Source organism: Leishmania panamensis (genome assembly GCF_000755165.1).
Source record: "Leishmania panamensis strain MHOM/PA/94/PSC-1 chromosome 32 sequence".
In the NCBI taxonomy this organism is placed as follows: Eukaryota; Euglenozoa; class Kinetoplastea; order Trypanosomatida; family Trypanosomatidae; genus Leishmania; species Leishmania panamensis.
The window spans coordinates 481,787-498,478 of NC_025879.1; the positions used below are offsets into that span (position 1 = coordinate 481,787).

General features: G+C 54.8%; 5 protein-coding genes across 5 annotated transcripts; all 5 read left to right on the forward strand.

Moving 5' to 3' along the window:
- Window positions 1-115: 115 nt before the first annotated feature.
- Window positions 116-2,398, forward strand: LPMP_321350 (hypothetical protein; the record flags this gene model as incomplete). Its single annotated transcript, XM_010703519.1, has 1 exon — window positions 116-2,398. One exon carries the CDS (start codon window positions 116-118, stop codon window positions 2,396-2,398), a length of 2,283 nt encoding a protein of 760 aa, XP_010701821.1.
- Window positions 2,399-5,718: 3,320 nt separating this feature from the next.
- Window positions 5,719-6,318, forward strand: LPMP_321360 (RNA polymerase-like protein, putative; the record flags this gene model as incomplete). The annotated part of the gene is made up of 1 exon (XM_010703520.1): window positions 5,719-6,318. The coding sequence occupies one exon, from the start codon at window positions 5,719-5,721 to the stop codon at window positions 6,316-6,318; it is 600 nt and encodes a 199-aa protein (XP_010701822.1).
- Window positions 6,319-9,489: 3,171 nt separating this feature from the next.
- LPMP_321370 (protein kinase, putative) lies at window positions 9,490-11,172 on the forward strand (the record flags this gene model as incomplete). Its single annotated transcript, XM_010703521.1, has 1 exon — window positions 9,490-11,172. One exon carries the CDS (start codon window positions 9,490-9,492, stop codon window positions 11,170-11,172), a length of 1,683 nt encoding a protein of 560 aa, XP_010701823.1.
- A 2,625-nt stretch (window positions 11,173-13,797) lies between these two features.
- LPMP_321380 (polypeptide deformylase-like protein, putative) lies at window positions 13,798-14,613 on the forward strand (the record flags this gene model as incomplete). The annotated part of the gene is made up of 1 exon (XM_010703522.1): window positions 13,798-14,613. The coding sequence occupies one exon, from the start codon at window positions 13,798-13,800 to the stop codon at window positions 14,611-14,613; it is 816 nt and encodes a 271-aa protein (XP_010701824.1).
- Window positions 14,614-15,456: 843 nt separating this feature from the next.
- Window positions 15,457-16,602, forward strand: LPMP_321390 (hypothetical protein; the record flags this gene model as incomplete). Its single annotated transcript, XM_010703523.1, has 1 exon — window positions 15,457-16,602. One exon carries the CDS (start codon window positions 15,457-15,459, stop codon window positions 16,600-16,602), a length of 1,146 nt encoding a protein of 381 aa, XP_010701825.1.
- Window positions 16,603-16,692: the final 90 nt, after the last annotated feature.

Sequence of the window (16,692 nt, forward strand, 5' to 3'; positions counted from 1 at the left end):
ATGTATCACTTGGACGCCAAAAGCGTAGAGAGAAGCACGCGCCACTCCACCCCCCCCCCCTTTCCTTTCCCTTCACCCGGATTAGTGTTTGTGGGTTAATTCACTTCTCTTACCAATGATCGGCACACGGTCACCGGCGGTCGAGGGAGCCCATGCCTACAAGGATAGCGACCTCCTTTCGTCTACCACAGACTGCATCCAACTCAGTAGCAAGGACGAGAATTGCGTGACTGAGGCGATCAAGGTCCTCCAGCAAACCTTGAAGAAATCTACGGTGAATAGCGGTACGTCGACAACGTCCACAGACGAGGCCACCGACAGCGGGATTGCCGTGGAGCATCTTGCCGATTTTTCGCACGGGCTGATGCCTGGCGAGGCGCGCTACATTGTCTACCGGTACCTAAAGGCCAATGATATGAACATTCCAAGGGCCCTCGAGAGTATGACGCGGTCAACTGAGCGGCGCAAGAAGCAGAGCATCAACAAAATGGCGCTGTTCCCTTGTCTTATCCCCATGAAAGGGTTTGACCAACGGTCGATATGCGATGAGCTAGGGCTTCCTTTCATTAACAACATCTCTACCAGCATGCGCTGCCTGGACGCTGAAGGACGACTTCAACTCGAACGCGAGCAGCTCAACGACTGCAACGTGCATCACGAGGAGCTTTACGCCAACCTCATGACCCCTGAAGGGACAGCCATGTCAGGGCCGACGAACCGCGAGCTCAGCGATCGCCTCTCGTCAGAATCATCTGAAAGTAGATCACCGGCAGCTTCCTCCTCCGTGCTCACCGCTGACCGTGCTAACGGGAAGTCAACCCTCGAGAGGGATGACAGCGCAGAGACGCAGCGAGCCGTCGAGTCAGAGAACGGCCACTCGCCCTCCAGCGAGCGGAGGGGCAAGGGCAATGGGAGCAAACATAGCGGATCGATGTGGCGCTCTCTCTTATCTCTCATTCCCTTTGACCGCTTTAAGAGCACTACCCGTTCGCCAAACTCGTCAATCTCCCCGCTGCAGAGAAGGTCTAGCATGGCCACCGAAACGAGGAGACACAGCCGCTTCCACTCTATCCTCTCCCTGAGCAGCGGGAGGAGTGACGGAGAAGAGGAGCAGCTGGAGACGGCAGGGTTGAATGAGATGGAATTCCTCAACACGGCAGGTGCAGCCGTGCCGCCGCCGGAAACACCGAACACTCTGTACGCTGACTGCCTCAACTTTCATGGTATATTGGAGCCGATCGTTGCAGTCATTACAAAGCACGTGCCATTCGCATTTCACTACTGGGACCTTGAGGGACATCCTGCCATGTACTGCCGCCTTGGTGGAATGGACTCGAAGAAACTGATGCAGGAGTTGTTTGGGCTCACCCCGATCGATGCTGAGCCACGCGCACTGGCGGTGCTGTTTAACACGTACGCTTTACTGGTGGTCGAGCAGCTCATCCGCTACTGCAACCGCCGAAACCGTGGAAGCGACGAGGGTTGCAATGCCCTCCTGTCCCCACCACAGCGCGAGAGTGGAGAGGACCAGGACCGTGCATCATCATCACCCTTGAGCACCGGAAGCCTCGGTCAGAAAAAGCCACGTGTCGGCTCATGTATCATCGTCATCGACTGCGCTGGACTGAAGGTTCGACGATGCCTGTACAAGCCGCTGTTTGTGATGGTACGCTCGATTGTGCGAATGAACACGTACCACTTTCCAGAGCTGGTGCACCACGTCTACGTTACCAACTGCACGAACGTCGTGAGTTGGTCCTATTTGATGTGGCGAGGGATACTGGCGAAGACGACGAGAGCAAAGGTCACCTTTTGTAGTAAACACAACACAGCTGCCACACTGTGCGAGAACATCAGCAGAAGCTTTGTGCCGCAGGAGCTGGGGGGCGAGTGCCAATGTCCTGGAGGCTGTATTCCGTCCGTTGCTGTATCGTTCAGCGGCGCGAACTCGTCTCCACTCAGTCGCAGCAACCTCGACGTGCAGTCGAGTCCTTCGACGCAAATCGGCGAGAGCAGCACGGATCAGGCGACTCAGTGGTTTGGTGAGGAGGCACTTGTCCCTCGCCATCTCCTCTGCACTGCCAAGCGGCTTGTGCTGAAGGCGCGAGAATCACGCAAGCTGTCTTTCGCGATGAACGAGGGGAGCGAGATCATTTGGGAGTTTGCGGTAAAGCACAGGCGCGACGTCACCTTCTCGGCTGTCTTTATTTCTGCCGACAACGACGGCGCGATGCTGTCGCTGGTGCCGCGTCGTCGAGTGCAGAATGAGGCGGGCCATTATATCTGCTCCTCCATCGGCACAGCCATCTTCGAGTGGAGCAACAAGCACAGTTTCTTCAGTAGATGCCAACTGAGCTTGAAGGTGTACCATGAGGATGTTTCTGTCGCCTCTGTGTGAGGAAGCGGCGCAGTACGAACTGGCAACACAGCACCAAAGCTGTTACTTCAGGGACAGGTCTCGGAATTTTCTAGCCGATGGAGTGGTGGAGCCATCTCGCTTTGGAGGTGGAGGTGTGCATCTCATGTTGGACCACTTGCAGGTGTATCTGTACTTGTTAGTGTAAAAGATATTCAGGGATGCGATTTGGACAGGAGGAGAGAGCTTGAGGGAGAACGTAGTACTGAATGTGCACCATACTTCATTCGTATTCAAGGATGTCTTTTTTTTTTTTCTCTCTCGCTCAAGCCTTTATGTCTTCCACGTCTATGAACGCAGGTCGGCATCTGGTATCCGCTCTGCATCTGATAAAGAAGCCCATCGCCAAGTTTCTCAGTCACGGAATGAATCAGTGCTCCTGCAGAAGGAATGCTCCCCAGTGTCTATTTGACGGCTTGGTGTGCCGCTTTCCCGTACCTCGAAGAACGCATTACTACGAGCACCGACTAAGCGTATGTGTGTCTTTCGGGGCCTGTGACTTTGTCGAAAAACAGCGTTCATGCGGTGAGGCGCTTTAGCATGTGTGTGTAGGGGAGGGGGGGGGTGCATTCGCGATGAAGCTCCTTAGAGACGGCAAAATCCATGTGTACCCTGGCCGGTCCCAACTCGCACCATTTCAGCATCTGTTTCTTCTCCCGACAGCGAGTGCAGGCGGCTTCAATGAGTGTGACGCGAACAGCTTCCAGACTTGTGTTGTGGGCGGGGTTCTCGTGGCGATGGGTGTACTCCTCGGACAACTGCACCACCCCACCCTCAGCAACTTCATGATTGCACCATGCACAACCAGAATTGCTACATGACTCGGCCATCCACCTTCTTCCTAGCCCTCGAAGCCTATGAGGCACTATCAGTAACCGGTGTAACGGTTGCGCTGAGCTCCACGAACACCAGGCTTGGTGATACCAGAGAACCCCAGGCTCAACTGACTTTCCGGCAGCTGCCCATCGGAGCTAAGCGGATGCCGGGACCCCTTTCTGCACCATGAAGACCGCAGCCGCATGGAGAATATTTCCGTCTGGCATAGCTCCTCCAGCGCGAGAGAAGGGTGATGTGGACGTGGGGATCAGTGGAATGTGTTACGCTGGATTGGCCTGAGCCTTACTGTTATTTATTTACCTAGGGAGCGCTGCAGTCATTTTGTGGTCTAGAAAGAGAGTGAAGAGGAGAGGTGGAGCAGGAGCTCTCCCTCCACCTCCAACCTCCCCAGGGGACGACTTTACCACCTCATGTACATTTGCTTTTCTTTGGGGGCGGGCGCGAGTCTTTTTTTTTTCATGCTTCTGCTGTGGCTGCATTTGAGGAAGAAAAGCCGATGTTCGCCCTCCCCCGCCCCCTCGGAACAAAAAGCAAAAAACGTTTGTCTCGTCGGTTCTCTCCTGACATGTCTTCCTCCTTCTTCTTCACGTGTACCTGTATGTACTCGGACTCCTCATTAAGGGCGCGCTCTGTGATTCTGTTATGAGAACAGCGCTCTATCGCTGAACTCTTTTTTTTTGTTTCTCTTACAACAAAAGCTATGCATGACTGTAGTGTTGTGTCACACTTGGTCTCGTGTTTGCCGCTGACAGCTCTCTCGCCATGCACCACTGCTGCCCACTTTCGCCTATGTTTCTACTTGCACCTCACATCGACAAGCACACAAAATGGGACCAGCTGTTTGTTCTGTGCTTGATCCAACTCAGCTCCTCTTCTCGTCGCTGAAAGCGCGTGCTTGAACCATTGAGGAAAGGGCACTATCCTTCAATCCACTAGCCGATGTTCTCTCCACTGGTTATGCGTGCAGGGGTGCGCGTTGCGGCTGCTGCTTGCCCGATGTCTGTCACGCCTTTTGCTTCCTCTTTTGCTACACTCTGCTGTGTCGATCAGTTCACCTCCCCCCCCCCCCGCCTCCCGCCCCCTCCTCTCCCCTCGCCCTCATGGTGCTCGGGCACCACACTTGTGAAGGTGAGGGGCACCTCTTTTCGTGCTCTTTTTTCACTTTTTTTTTCTCGTTTTGCTTGAGATGCCCATATGTTGTGTGTGTGTGTCTGGTGAACTTCTTCTTTCTTTGAGGGGATTTTTTTAAGGTTTGTCTTACACCGTCGCAGTCTTTTCCTCCACCCACTCAATCCCTTCCCTTGCAAACACCCCCCCCCCACTGCGCTGCTTCTTATTGCGTTGGGACTTACCTGCCTCCTTCTTTAACCTACACGATGCGCTCTTCCCCCCCCCCTCCATCACAGACACACACGTATACCCTTGTCGCGCCCCATCACTCTCGTTTCTCTCTACTGTGGTATTTTCTTGAGGTTCCTCATCGCGTGTCTTCTCCCACAGTATAACGCGGGGCTCATGTGTATGTGCACGATCCTGTGTGTGTGTTCGTAGGCTCATGTGATGGGCGTATGCTGCCCAAACAGCCGTGTGCATTTTTCATGTGTCTCTCATTGTGTTCTCGACGAACAAGCGTCAGCTTTGATCGAGCATGTGGTCGCGTGCCACGCTGCGTAGCACACTGCGTACTTGCTTCTCTGTCGCTCTCAATGCCACCAGCATCTTACCAGTGGCTATCATAAAACGCTTGTGCGGTTGTCAATGCGGCTGCAAGTTGGTCGCGCGTGCTTCCTACGTGGAAGCAAACCTACTTGCAGATAGCTACAGTCGAGTGACGCCATGTTGATTTTGATGTACACAGTTGATTTGAACTTTCCCTGGCCGAGCGCAGAAGGACGAGTAATGCAAATAAAAACCGCCAGCGGTAGTTTAGCTGCGCAACGGTCGTGGTGCAAAGAAGAGAATCTCTCACCATCGCTGTGAAGCCTCCACGCAGTGTGTTTGTTACGCTGGCACGAGTAAGCGAGAAGGAAATGCCGTAACAGGAGTCTTTCACATTTTCTAGGACTTCTCCCCCATTCAACATCCACGCGTATCGGTCTTGTCTGTGTGCATTGGGATGGTTTGCACGATGGCAACCCACTTTCACCTTCTGCTTCTTCTCCCTCGTCATGAGTTTTTTTTTTTGTTTCGGCCTTTCATGGCGTCGTTCTCTCCATCTACCCTCTTTCCCGTGTGTATATATGTGTGTGTGTGTGTGCGTGCGTGCGTGGAAGGACTGGTGCCGTGGTGTGAAGAGGCTTCGCTTTGATTTTCCTGTGTTCTCACTCCTGCTGTGAGATTGTGTTGAGGTGAGCAGTTGTGCCGGCGCGCCAGCAAAGTCTGAAGCCCCCCTCAATGTTCGCTGCGCAACACACACCGAGACGTACATACTGATACGCGAAGGCGCAGAAAACGAGGAAGAGAAAATGTTCTACAAGATAGTTCTTCAGCGCACGGTAAATGTAAAGCCGGCAGACCTGTGCAACACCCTGAATCGCAGTCTTCTGACCTTCCTGCGGGAGGCAGTCGAGGGAAAACCGCTTCCGTCGCCGGACAGCGTCGCCAGTATCGCGCTCGACTTCGTCACGGCAAGCAAGTCCTCTGCGGTGGTGATTGCCGTGCTCGATATCCTCAATGCGGAGACGCTGCAGGGCAAGGTGCTGGATGACGGAAGCGTGACGTTCCGGCTTACCTATGAGGCGATGGTGCTGAAGCTGCACCGAGGGGAGGTGCTCGACCTGCTGGTCAGTGATGTGGACGAGACCGGCTTCTGGGCGAGCGTTTATGGGGTCAATAAGCTTTTCGTGAATCGAAACCAAATGGGCGAAGATGTGAAAACAGGCGCTTTGGAGTGGTCTTTCGAGGCGGAAACGGCTGCGTGGGTCAGCAACGACGATCGCCACTCCATCAAGAAGGATACGATGGTGCGGCTGCGCGTGATTGCCGAAACCCCGCAATCTGAGCGTGGTATGGCGGTAGGCACCATCGGTGCTCCGTTTCTGGGCCCACGTATCGGCAGCTATTAGACGGAGGGGTGCCCCAGGCGGTAGCCGCCTACTGTGCTGCACAATTTCCTTTCGATATGGTCTCCAGCTGTACCCTGTGTGCAACGACCCTCAATGGAAAGAGTGCGTGCCCTGTGCCGTCCCCCCCTCAGCTGTTTTTTTTTTTCTTCTTTGAGGGGGGGGTTGTTTTGATGGACAAGGGCGTTGAATGTGTGTGTGTCCTTTGTTGGTTGCCGTTGAATGGGAGTGCGTGTACCCGAGTGAAGGCACGACATCTTACAGAGAGATCTACCCAGCAGAAAGAAAAACTGAAAGCTGCAGCCACAAAACCTGGGAGGGCGGTCTAGCATCTGTGCTTTGAAATTGGGCACGTGTGTCCACCACCATGTGCAACTTAAGGGGTTCGCACAACTACAGCGACACTGATGCGCAATCCTGAGCCTTTCTCTTGGCGTGTCCGAGGCCGATGCCGCCACACACGCACACACCCTCTCACAATGGTGTCGGGTTGGTCCTCTTACTCCTCCCTACCACTACCATCGCCCTGCACATGATCTTGCCATGTTTAGAGACGCACGGCAACGCATTGTTTCGCAGTCGTGCACACACAATGACGACACATGTGTCGCAAGACGCGGCAGAGGAACCGTCGCCGCTACCGCCCCAGCGGATCATATTCTGGAAGAAGGCAGTCATTGGTGCCTCGGTGGTGCTACTCGTAGGCCTCGCCTGGAGGGCCGTGTACGTAAGCAACCAGAATGAAATGAAACTCCGCCGAGCTGTACGGAAGTCCCAGAGCATCCGCGGAGCTCTGTGCGACGTTCCGGCACGGCGATTCTCCACCATCGACGCGCGTCCGGCTGCCGCGCAGAAGAACATTCTCGTCTAGGGGAGCGGCTAAGCAGTGGGCTCTGGGGCTGAGGAAGAGGTGTGGCTTACGGATGTGCCTTTTTATGCATGAGGCCTACGCCCGCAAGCCCATCACCGTGTGCCTTAGAGTACTGCAACCGCGCAGCTTCCTTCTCGTCCTTTGTCGTCCCGTCCCCTTCCCCTCACTCCCGTGTGTGCCCTTTCCCGCCTTCTTCATCAGATACACCTGTACCTGTGGAGTAACTTCTTCTTGAACAGAAACTTTCACATTGGTTGTTAGAGGAGAACGTAAAGCCCCGAACATTGAGGAGAAAAAAAGGATTACACAGCGTGCACATTAGGGACAGCCGTAAGTGCACCCTCACGCCTGCCAGGCAGGGCCTCAGACATGCACGACTGCGGAATGCGCTTGCGGCAAGTAATGCGGATTTCGCCCTTCTATTTCCGCTCAGTCGAGCATACCGATGTGTTTTGTGCTTTCCAATGGTCGAGGCATGTCGAAAGTGCTATTTTGTTGTTGCAGTTCACCGTCCTGTTGCCCTTCTCTCTCCCTCTCTGACTTCTCACGCGACTATACTCACCCCTGACACTGTTTACCACATCGTACTCTCCTTCCCTCTTCTCTCTGTCTCGGGCTTTCCCCTCGCCTGTGCAGCTTTTTTTTCTCTGCCATCTTACAAGGAAAAAAAAAACAATAAAGGTATCGACGGGCTCAACGCCCCAACTTCACATACTGAACCTCCTGCACACCTCTTTTGCTTGTGTTTTCCTGCTGCTTCGGATTCTGGGTGCGTGTGTGTGCGTGCGGGTGAGTGAGTTTCTGTGCGGGTGTGCATCCGCATTGAGTATTGCAGGCTGATAGTGGTCCCCTTCAGTTCTTTCTCATTTTCGTTTCTTTACGCGCTCTGCCCAGCAATCGCTGCCAACGATTTCTCCGTGGGAGAATTTGGGTGTGTACGTCTCTGGCGCTCTGCGCGTGTGCGTATTTTTCTGCTCTGATCTCTCTCCGTCTTTCTATGCCCCCCCCATCCCTCCCCCAGCTGAGCCCCGTTCTTTCCGCACTACATCTCTTCCCGTTGAGCTCTCTCACTCACTGAACATTTTCACTGCTTTGCGCCGTGCAAAATAGAGGATTTCTCAGCTGTGCATTGTTGTGTTCTTTTTCGTTTGGATGCTGCATTGCGCGACAACGCATTGTTGCAGGTGAGAGCCTTGTGGACTCTGTGACACAAGGTAGCGGAGGACGTTTCTGCGCATTGGAGTCAGTGAGTGTCGCACCTTTTGTCCCCACAACCTTTACTGTCTTTTGTCATTCGTTGAGTTGCGAGAGCGAGTAACCTGCCTGTGTGTACGAGCCACAAAAGAAAACTGCCCAGACTTTTCTGTTTGTATTTGACCTCTGCGTCCACGTCGATCACCCACGACACAACATTTCTGTGCGTTGTACAACGCGTGTGTAGTGGATTTCTTCGCATTCAGTCTCTTCCTCCACATTTTCTTGTTGTACAAGCTGGTGAGCTTAGTATTATAACTTCTTCCTGCTTTTCCTCACCTCCCCCCCTCCCCCTGCATTCGCTTGTTTCAAGTTTCTTTCTCTGGATTCTATCGTATATACCCCGCGTACATGTGTGCTTGTCTACGTGCGTGCGCGTGACAGTGCTTCAACTGGTCTGCGAAAAGTGTGGAAGTGTGTTTGAGCGCCGTGTCACACACCCCTTTCTAGTCGCGGCTGAGGTACCGTTTGAGTGTTGTTGCTTTTGTTGTTGGTTTTTGCATCTGTGTGCGCGCGGCATCTGCACAGGAGAAACACTGTGTGGGGCCCCCTTCCAGATTGACGTGTGTGGTAAGGTAGGTGTGAGAAGTTCTCCGCCCTTCTCTTTCTCTTTCTCTCAGTACGGCTCAATTCTCGCTTCTTGTCGTGCATCTAAGTTGACTCGACGTAGAAAAGTGAAGCCCGGCGTGCGGGCGAAGGCGGCAGCGTCCCACAGCTACCAAGTCCACCACTGTGCGCCATCGTTTGGATTTCGCTCCACCCTGTTGGGCTCCTGCTCGGTTGTGGTGCCTGCGCTGTAGTGCGAAAGCAAAAAAACACACACATTTTTTTTTGGCCTTTGTATTTTCCCTCTCGTTACTCTCACAAGCCCTTGCAGTGATCCCACTGGCAACCGCGATATTTTTTCTTGTGGAGGAGGTGCGCGCACAGCATTGTCACTGTTCCCCTTGCTCTTGCCCTCCCAACCCTTCTCTGGTGGTGAAACTCGACACTGTGCATCCTTGCCTCCCTCCGCAAAAAGGGCTGCTCCTGTTGGTAGGTTGTTTTTCATGAGCGCGAGCGACATTCGCCTAGACGTCAACTACGAAAAAGGTGCTGGGGATCTAAAAATGCATGGGTACTGGATTTACCCACCAGTCACTCATAACTCCACCATAAACGCGGATCAAAGTAGCAACAGCGACACCGACTGCCATGGAAGCGGTACTGGGGGGGCTGTGGGGACCGTCAGGGGTGACATTGCCGCGTCAGTGTGGTGCTCAGACCCGGAAATGCCCCTCCCGCTATTCTTCAAGCCACTCGTGGAGGACGATATCGAGGGCGGCGGCAGCAGTGACAGCATCGCCAAAGCAGCCCCGGAGCTTCTTCGCAAGGAGAGCGCAAGCAGTCTCATGAGCCACTCACCACTGGAAATGGACGGTGTGGCAAACGATCGACGCCGCAACAACTCGCTTTCTTCAACTTCGACCCCTGATGGCAGCGAAGGGAGTTTTCCGTACCTTGACGAGGAGGTACTCGGCGATTTGGGCGATGTGATTGGCTATGGCGGCGACCGCGGCTCTTTTGTGTGTCGCGTGCCACTGGCGCCGCTGCTGCACTCGTGGAGAGAGGCGCCGAGTTTCGCTTGGACGCCGGCACTCCTGGATGCCTCGCACTTCTCGGAGAAGGCCTACAAGAAGTACCCGACACGCATCTCAAAGGACGAACTCTCGTTTGTGTCAACGGCGTACCGATGTGCCCGCAACAGCGAGCATTGTCAGAGCACTAGCAGCCCTTTTCTGTCCCCAGAGGAGGCCCACTACGCCGCGCTGCACCTGGTCTTACCCGATGCCGTGGTGCTAGCCCGTGGAGAGCAGGTCGGGCTGCTCATGCCGCTGTACAACTGCAGCCTTAAGGAGCATCTTCAGAGCCTGGGACATCCCACATATTTGGGGTGCGGTGCCTCAAGCATGCCGGGCTCACTGACCCTCTCGAACAACACCAACCTGTACGCCAAGGATGCCGACAACACCGCACTCGGTAGTCTACACCGCAGCGCATTTCGCTTTACTGCAGCCTATCACCCAGTTGAGTCGATTCAAGTTATCTCCGCTATCGTCTTCCAGATGCTCGAGGCGGTTGCCTTCCTCAATCACCGCCTACCCCATGGCGACGGCTCCACTGGGTACACCCATAATGACCTTCATCTCGACAACATCCTGCTCTCCTACGACGGCGATGTAGCCCTCTGCGACTTTGAACTCGTCGCATCCACGCCCACACCGTCGCGCACCATCGATGTACGCCGTTTGCCTCCCTCCTCACGGCAGTCGCCGCACGGTCTCTTCAGCGAGTCGGCCGACACGTGGGCCTTTGGGCTCATGGTGGTGAATCTGCTCACTGGTGTGGACCCCCTCTTCACCTCGGACATTGTTAATGATTTCAGCGATGGCCCGCTACTCTTTCGCTGGGATCGCAGCCCATGTGTTCTGGACTGGGAGGCAAACATCAAGGCGCATGTGGAGTTCCTGCTGCGGAGTCAGGATTCAACTGGGCAGCGACTGGAGGAGGCGCGTCACCTCTTGCAGCTCTGTAGCAAATGCCTGGTCAATCGCGAAGGCACCGAGCCGCTGCGCGCCGTTTCCCTGCTCGAGGAGCCGATGTTTCTCCCCTACCGTCGCGACTTTAACCTCGCCAGACGTACGGTGAAGGAGTGGATTGGCAACACGCGCTGGGCATGTCGCAGAAGGTAACCGGAGGACACCCATACACTGGGGGGAGGGGGGGGGGAAGAAAAACATAGACGCTAAAGCCACGGATTCTCACCGATACAAGTGCACAGGGAGACGTTCGACCACAAAACCTCTAAGCGACGGCCATGTAGCAATTCTTTTTTTTTTGTTATGCCTGAAGTGATTCTGGCACAACGATGTCTCGAGACTCATTGCCGGCATGTATCCGAGCGGACGAGTGCGAAGGGTAGAACGCGATGGTCAAGTGGGACTCATTGACTCCCTCCTTCAGGCCCCTGCTCAGTGTCTCCCTCTCCCCTCCCTTCAGTCGCAGTACTGCGGCAGCTTTGCTGTTTATCTTTGAGGCTCGCTCGCCTGTGCCACTGCATTGTTGTTTACTGTTGCTGTCATTTCGGAAAGGCTGCCTCACCTGCCGCTCTCCACTGACCTTTTTTCATTCGTCTTGGTAGCCGTGCCGTCTTTTTCGCACATTTGCTACGCCTCTCTGTGGTGCACCTCAGGGAGGGAGGGAGGGAGGGGGGCGGTCGTGGCACAACTAGAGTGACGCCGCTTTGGGAATTGCAAACGTAGGAATGAGGAGGTTGGTGAGAGTCGGTGTTGGGCGTAGAGCGCATGCGTGTGGAGCATGCGCCTGCGGACAAGCGGAGCACGACAGTTGGTGGTTCCTTATCTTTGGGCCTTTCTTTTTCCCCTTTTCGTTCTTCGTTATGAATTCGCTTTTTTTCTTTTGCGCTTCACTCAGTTTACATTGCTTGGTGTGTGCCGAAATAAGGAAATCTGCGGAGACTACACCACGGGTGCCTCGTCATCGCGGTTACGGCTACTTGCTAATGCTGTGCTCCACGTCGTCCTCTTGCCATCTTTCATGTTTTTTTTTGTGTGTTGTGGTCAAGTCTGGTGGCGTGTCTTTGTCGACTTTTGTGTTGATGACGCCAAGAAGCTGATGCGAGTTTGAGGAGAGAGAGGGGTAGGTATCCAAAGCGGAGGAGTGGGGTGTTGTGTTCTGAGATCTGAATGTGTGTGCGTGCGTTCTGTCTTCCTGGCTTTTCCGTAAAGAGCTGGCTAGGCGTCGTGTTCAAAACGTCTACTGACGCCGGCGAGTTTCTCTTTATAGCGTTGACGACTCGATTTCCCTTCTCTTTGCCTCTCGCTTTGTTGGTTGACATGACTTTTTATTTCCCCCTACGTGTGTCTCTGTGCGCTGGCCACGCAATCCCAACACAGACGAAGCGCTCGTGATGTCCTCTTAGCGAAGCTGTGGCACGCCGTGTGGTCGTTGAATGTGAGCATGGAAGCAGATCACTGTGCACTGTCGACGTCACGGTTTACAGTCCTGCCGAGTTACTGGTGCAAAGTGAAGAGATCACCGGAAGAGGAAAAGGCTGCCCCCCCCCCGTTCCTGCAGGCATGGAGGGGGGTTGCTTGTAGGAGGTGCCTCGAACCTTTTTTTTCATTTGCTCATCCATTTCTTTTGTGTTCTGTAGAAACAAACCTGAGCGCTGTGGCACGGTGTTTCGCTGGGAATTCACAATCTTGAAAGTGCCCATCGCACAAGCGGATGTTTCGAGAATGAAGTGAGACACACACACCACAACGTAGTGCCGTGCTTCTGGTTGTATGTCTCTGTGTGTGTGTATGTGTGTGTGTTTCACTGAAGGCTGTGGTCTTGTCAAGATACCAAAGCCCGCATACGGCAAATGAAAGAAACAGGACGGAGCGGCAACGCTTCACGTGCCCGTCTGCTTATTATGGGTCACTTCGCTTGGGGCATGGAGGCTCGAGTGTGCCGCACGCCTCTACGTTCTCCGTTGCTCCATCGTTTTGTTGTTGTTGTTGTTGTTCCCTCTTTGAAATGTACGGAGCGAGGGAGGTGCTGTCGCTGTGTTGGTCGACAGTGGCTACGGTCGTTTGCAGTGCAGTGCCACCTTTTATGCGGTTCATTTTCTACTCTGCGTCTACCGCGAGATTACTAGTGGTGCATCCAGCCACAGTGGAAACAATCAAAAAAGGAGCACAGTAACGCACGATGAGTGGAGTGAGGCAAGGTAGGTCGTGTGTAACGTGTCTACGAGAGGGATCAGAACCGCCCACTGTTGCACAGGTGCTGTTCTTGCGGATTCCCCTGTGCACAAACCGAGCGTTGCGTCTAATGTGCGCCTCCTCTAGTTTTGCAGAGGCTCGTTGTTGGTGTGCGCGTGTTGCGGTATGTGCATAATACTTGTCTGGTGGTATATGAACACTGTCGAGTGTGCACCCTCCCCCTCTACTCTCTTTTACGTCCCTGCTGCCCCTCCAATCATATCTCTATCCTGCTTCACAACTGCCAAACGTGCTTGCTAGTTACTCGCCTCTCAACTCCCTCCCCTCTCCCATCTCGCGGTTGGGACCCAGGTTGCATCACTCACTGCTGTAGTGTGGTGGAGCCACATCAGTGTCAGTGTGGGACTCGCTGAGCTCGGAGGATCTTACTGGGCTTTCCTTCCCTTGGGCAAGCGTCATTGATGGCCGGCATATACAGAGCACGGTGATCCACGCAGAGTACTGTTATTCCTCTCTGCCTGAACCGCAGTTTTTGTGTATTGCACGTTGACCTCAGCTTCACTACGGCGGTGCCGCGCCAGCCATATGCGTCGCTGCATGCCGTGGTGTCGCCTCGTGTGCGGAGGCAGCCGCCTCCTCCGCGAAGACGCCAATACACGAAGTGAGCCGACGACCGGCTCGTCTAGCTTCAAACAGGCGGTTGAGGAAAAACTTGAGAAGGAGTTTCAGGAGCTCGGGCGCGTCGCGTGCTATCCTCATCGCTCCATGACCAGACCAGTAATGCTCGTACCGACGTCGCAGATTCTCTCTCCGCTTTTCATGTCCAGTCTCATGGACCTGAAGCAGTTAGCGACAAACCTGCACTGTCTGTCCTTCAGTGCCCCCAAGGCGCACTGGGACGCGGCAGTGATGCTCATCAAAAGCAACCCAGATGAGGTGGAGTACGAGGTGTGGGTGAACCCGTCAGTACCTGGCTACGACGATCGCAACGCGGTGGCGCCCATGTACGGCATGTGGGAGAACTGCATTTCATGTGGCACGGCAACGGCGTGGGTCGTGCGCCCGCAGCGCATCACGTGCCGCGGGTACAACGAGCACGGCAGGGAGAAGGTGCAAGTACTAGATGGAATGCGAGCGCGCTGCCTCATGCACGAGCTGGACCACTTGATGGGCAAGACTATCTTCCATCAAACGATGGGACCAGAGTTTGTGGTGAGTTCGGTGGCGATGGCGCAGCGACACCTTTGGCCGGCCAACTTTCCGTCTGCCGAGGCGTACGTTACTATTCCTGGTCAGTTTTTCGACTACGTGCAGAACACGACAGTGATTCCGCCAGGAATGGAGTGGTGGTACGCACAAAACATGCGAAATGAGTTTGGTAACGAGCGTATTGAACCGTAAAGTGGTACTCAGCTGTGGCAGAGAAGGCTGCCGGGTGCGCATCTGCACCTCCACCCTTTACTCTGTTTGTTTGTTGAGGGATGGCCTTTGTGGTGGGTGATGTGAGGATGGTGCCGTATGACTATTTTGTCGCGAGCGTGTTGCGTTCCGGCAGGACTGCAGTGCCACCGCCTGCCTGGCCTTTGTGTGTCTGCACTGCGCAGGCGGGGAGTACGGCGGTTCTCTGGCGTGTACACCTTTTTTGTCTTGTCTTCTTGTCGGCGTGCATTTTGCTGGCGTGTCTTCTTTTTTATTTTGTTTTTTTCTCCACCTCACACGCCGTCTTCCAGTAGCAGATGAAGGGGGCTAAAAGTGGCCATCGACTCTCCGTCGATGCCTAGCCCGTTAGACGGACTTAGTTGATAATGGCCGTGCACTGATGTTTCACAGTGTCACGGAGCGGGTTTTCAGAAGTCGTCTTCGCGCACCTGTCCTTCCAGGGCGGTGTTGCATTTGCCCTCCCTCCCCTCTCCATGGGCGCTCTCGAGTCGTTCTCTTCGCGTGCTGCTTCGGTAGTGGCGTCCCTCTCTCTCTCTGTCTCTTTCGGTTCTCCATTGTAGTCCCTTCCTCGTCATCTATTCACCTTTCTTCTTCAGCGGTGGCGCGTAGCGCATTCTTGTCGAATGCCGTATATACCTCTCCCTGGATGACTCTGTGCTGCAGGTGACTACCATCGACATACACGCACACCCACTTCGCATTGCTTCGGCAACGAAAATGTCCTCTGCGTTTATGGCTCAGCTCCCGTACATTGGGTCATCTTCGACTCTTGGTTGGCCGCGGGACGATGTCGCGCTAGCCTACATGGAGCACATTTTACAGCGTGCCCGTGTACTGCTCCCGCGCCGCGGCTGGCGCATTGGTCTCATCAAGGAGTTCTACCCACGCGGGCCCTCACTGCTCGGACTCAATGTAAGTGCCGGCAGGGAGGTATGCATTCGCTTTCGTGTTCCCGGCAAGAAAAGCGAGTTCTTGCCATTTCACGAAGTGCTCTGCACGGCCTTGCATGAATTTACGCACTGTGCGCACTCCCAGCACAATCGTTCCTTCTGGAACCTCTACTACGATTTAGTGAAGGAGTGCGAGGCGCTGGAAGTGACCATGATCCAGCAGGGCAAGCAGCTCTACCCAGACATCTCCTACACACCGATGGGCTCCTCTTCCACTGCGTCGCAGAAGAGCCGCGCTGGTCGTAGGGACAGAACTGTAGCATTACCCGGCAGCTCTCCAGGTGGACGCCATTGCTTAGGTGCCGGGGACGCCGGTGGAGGCGGTAAGGCACGTGGCGGTGGAATGCACACGTGCAGCCGCACTGCCGCACAGGCCATCACCACGGCCGGCCGCACAACCTTCAGCTCGAGCCCCTCAGCAAAGAGAAGTACGGCTTTTCCTGGGAAGGGACGGCGCCTCGGCGGAAGTGGAGTTCACCAGCACGGTACCCTGGTCGGTTTCGCCCCGACACGCGACGCACTGCGTCGAATTCTTGCCGATGCAGCGGAGAGGCGACGTGTGCAGCAACCCCCGTCAGCAGTAACGGCCAAGCTGGACACTGGGTCTCTAGTTCTATCAACTGATAACAGGACTTTTTCACAGGATGGGGGGCAATCTGATGTGGACGACAACAACGCGCCGGACTGCGTTCCACAGAGCTTTTCAGATGAACTGAACGGTGACAGCTGGAGGTGCTCGCGCTGCGGTTTCCTCAACGATGGTGATGTAGCCGGTAGCTGCGCGTTCTGCGCCGATTGCAATGACGGTGATGACGCGGAGGCGCCATCGCTGAAGCAGCCTCCACTCGACAGTGATCACCCGCCACTAGAAATCTCTAGGGTAGTCGTCTCCTCGGTCACCGCCTCCAATACGGTGCCCGAGCAGCCACCACCACCACAGCAGGGCGAGGGCACCTCAAAAGAGAAGTGTATTCTTGTGAGCGACAATGACGACAATTAGTAGGCGAGAGAAAGTCCGTGTGTGTTGTGGCTCTGTTACAGTGCCGTCCCCCCCCCCAAAACCCAAAAAAAACACCACCACCACCACACT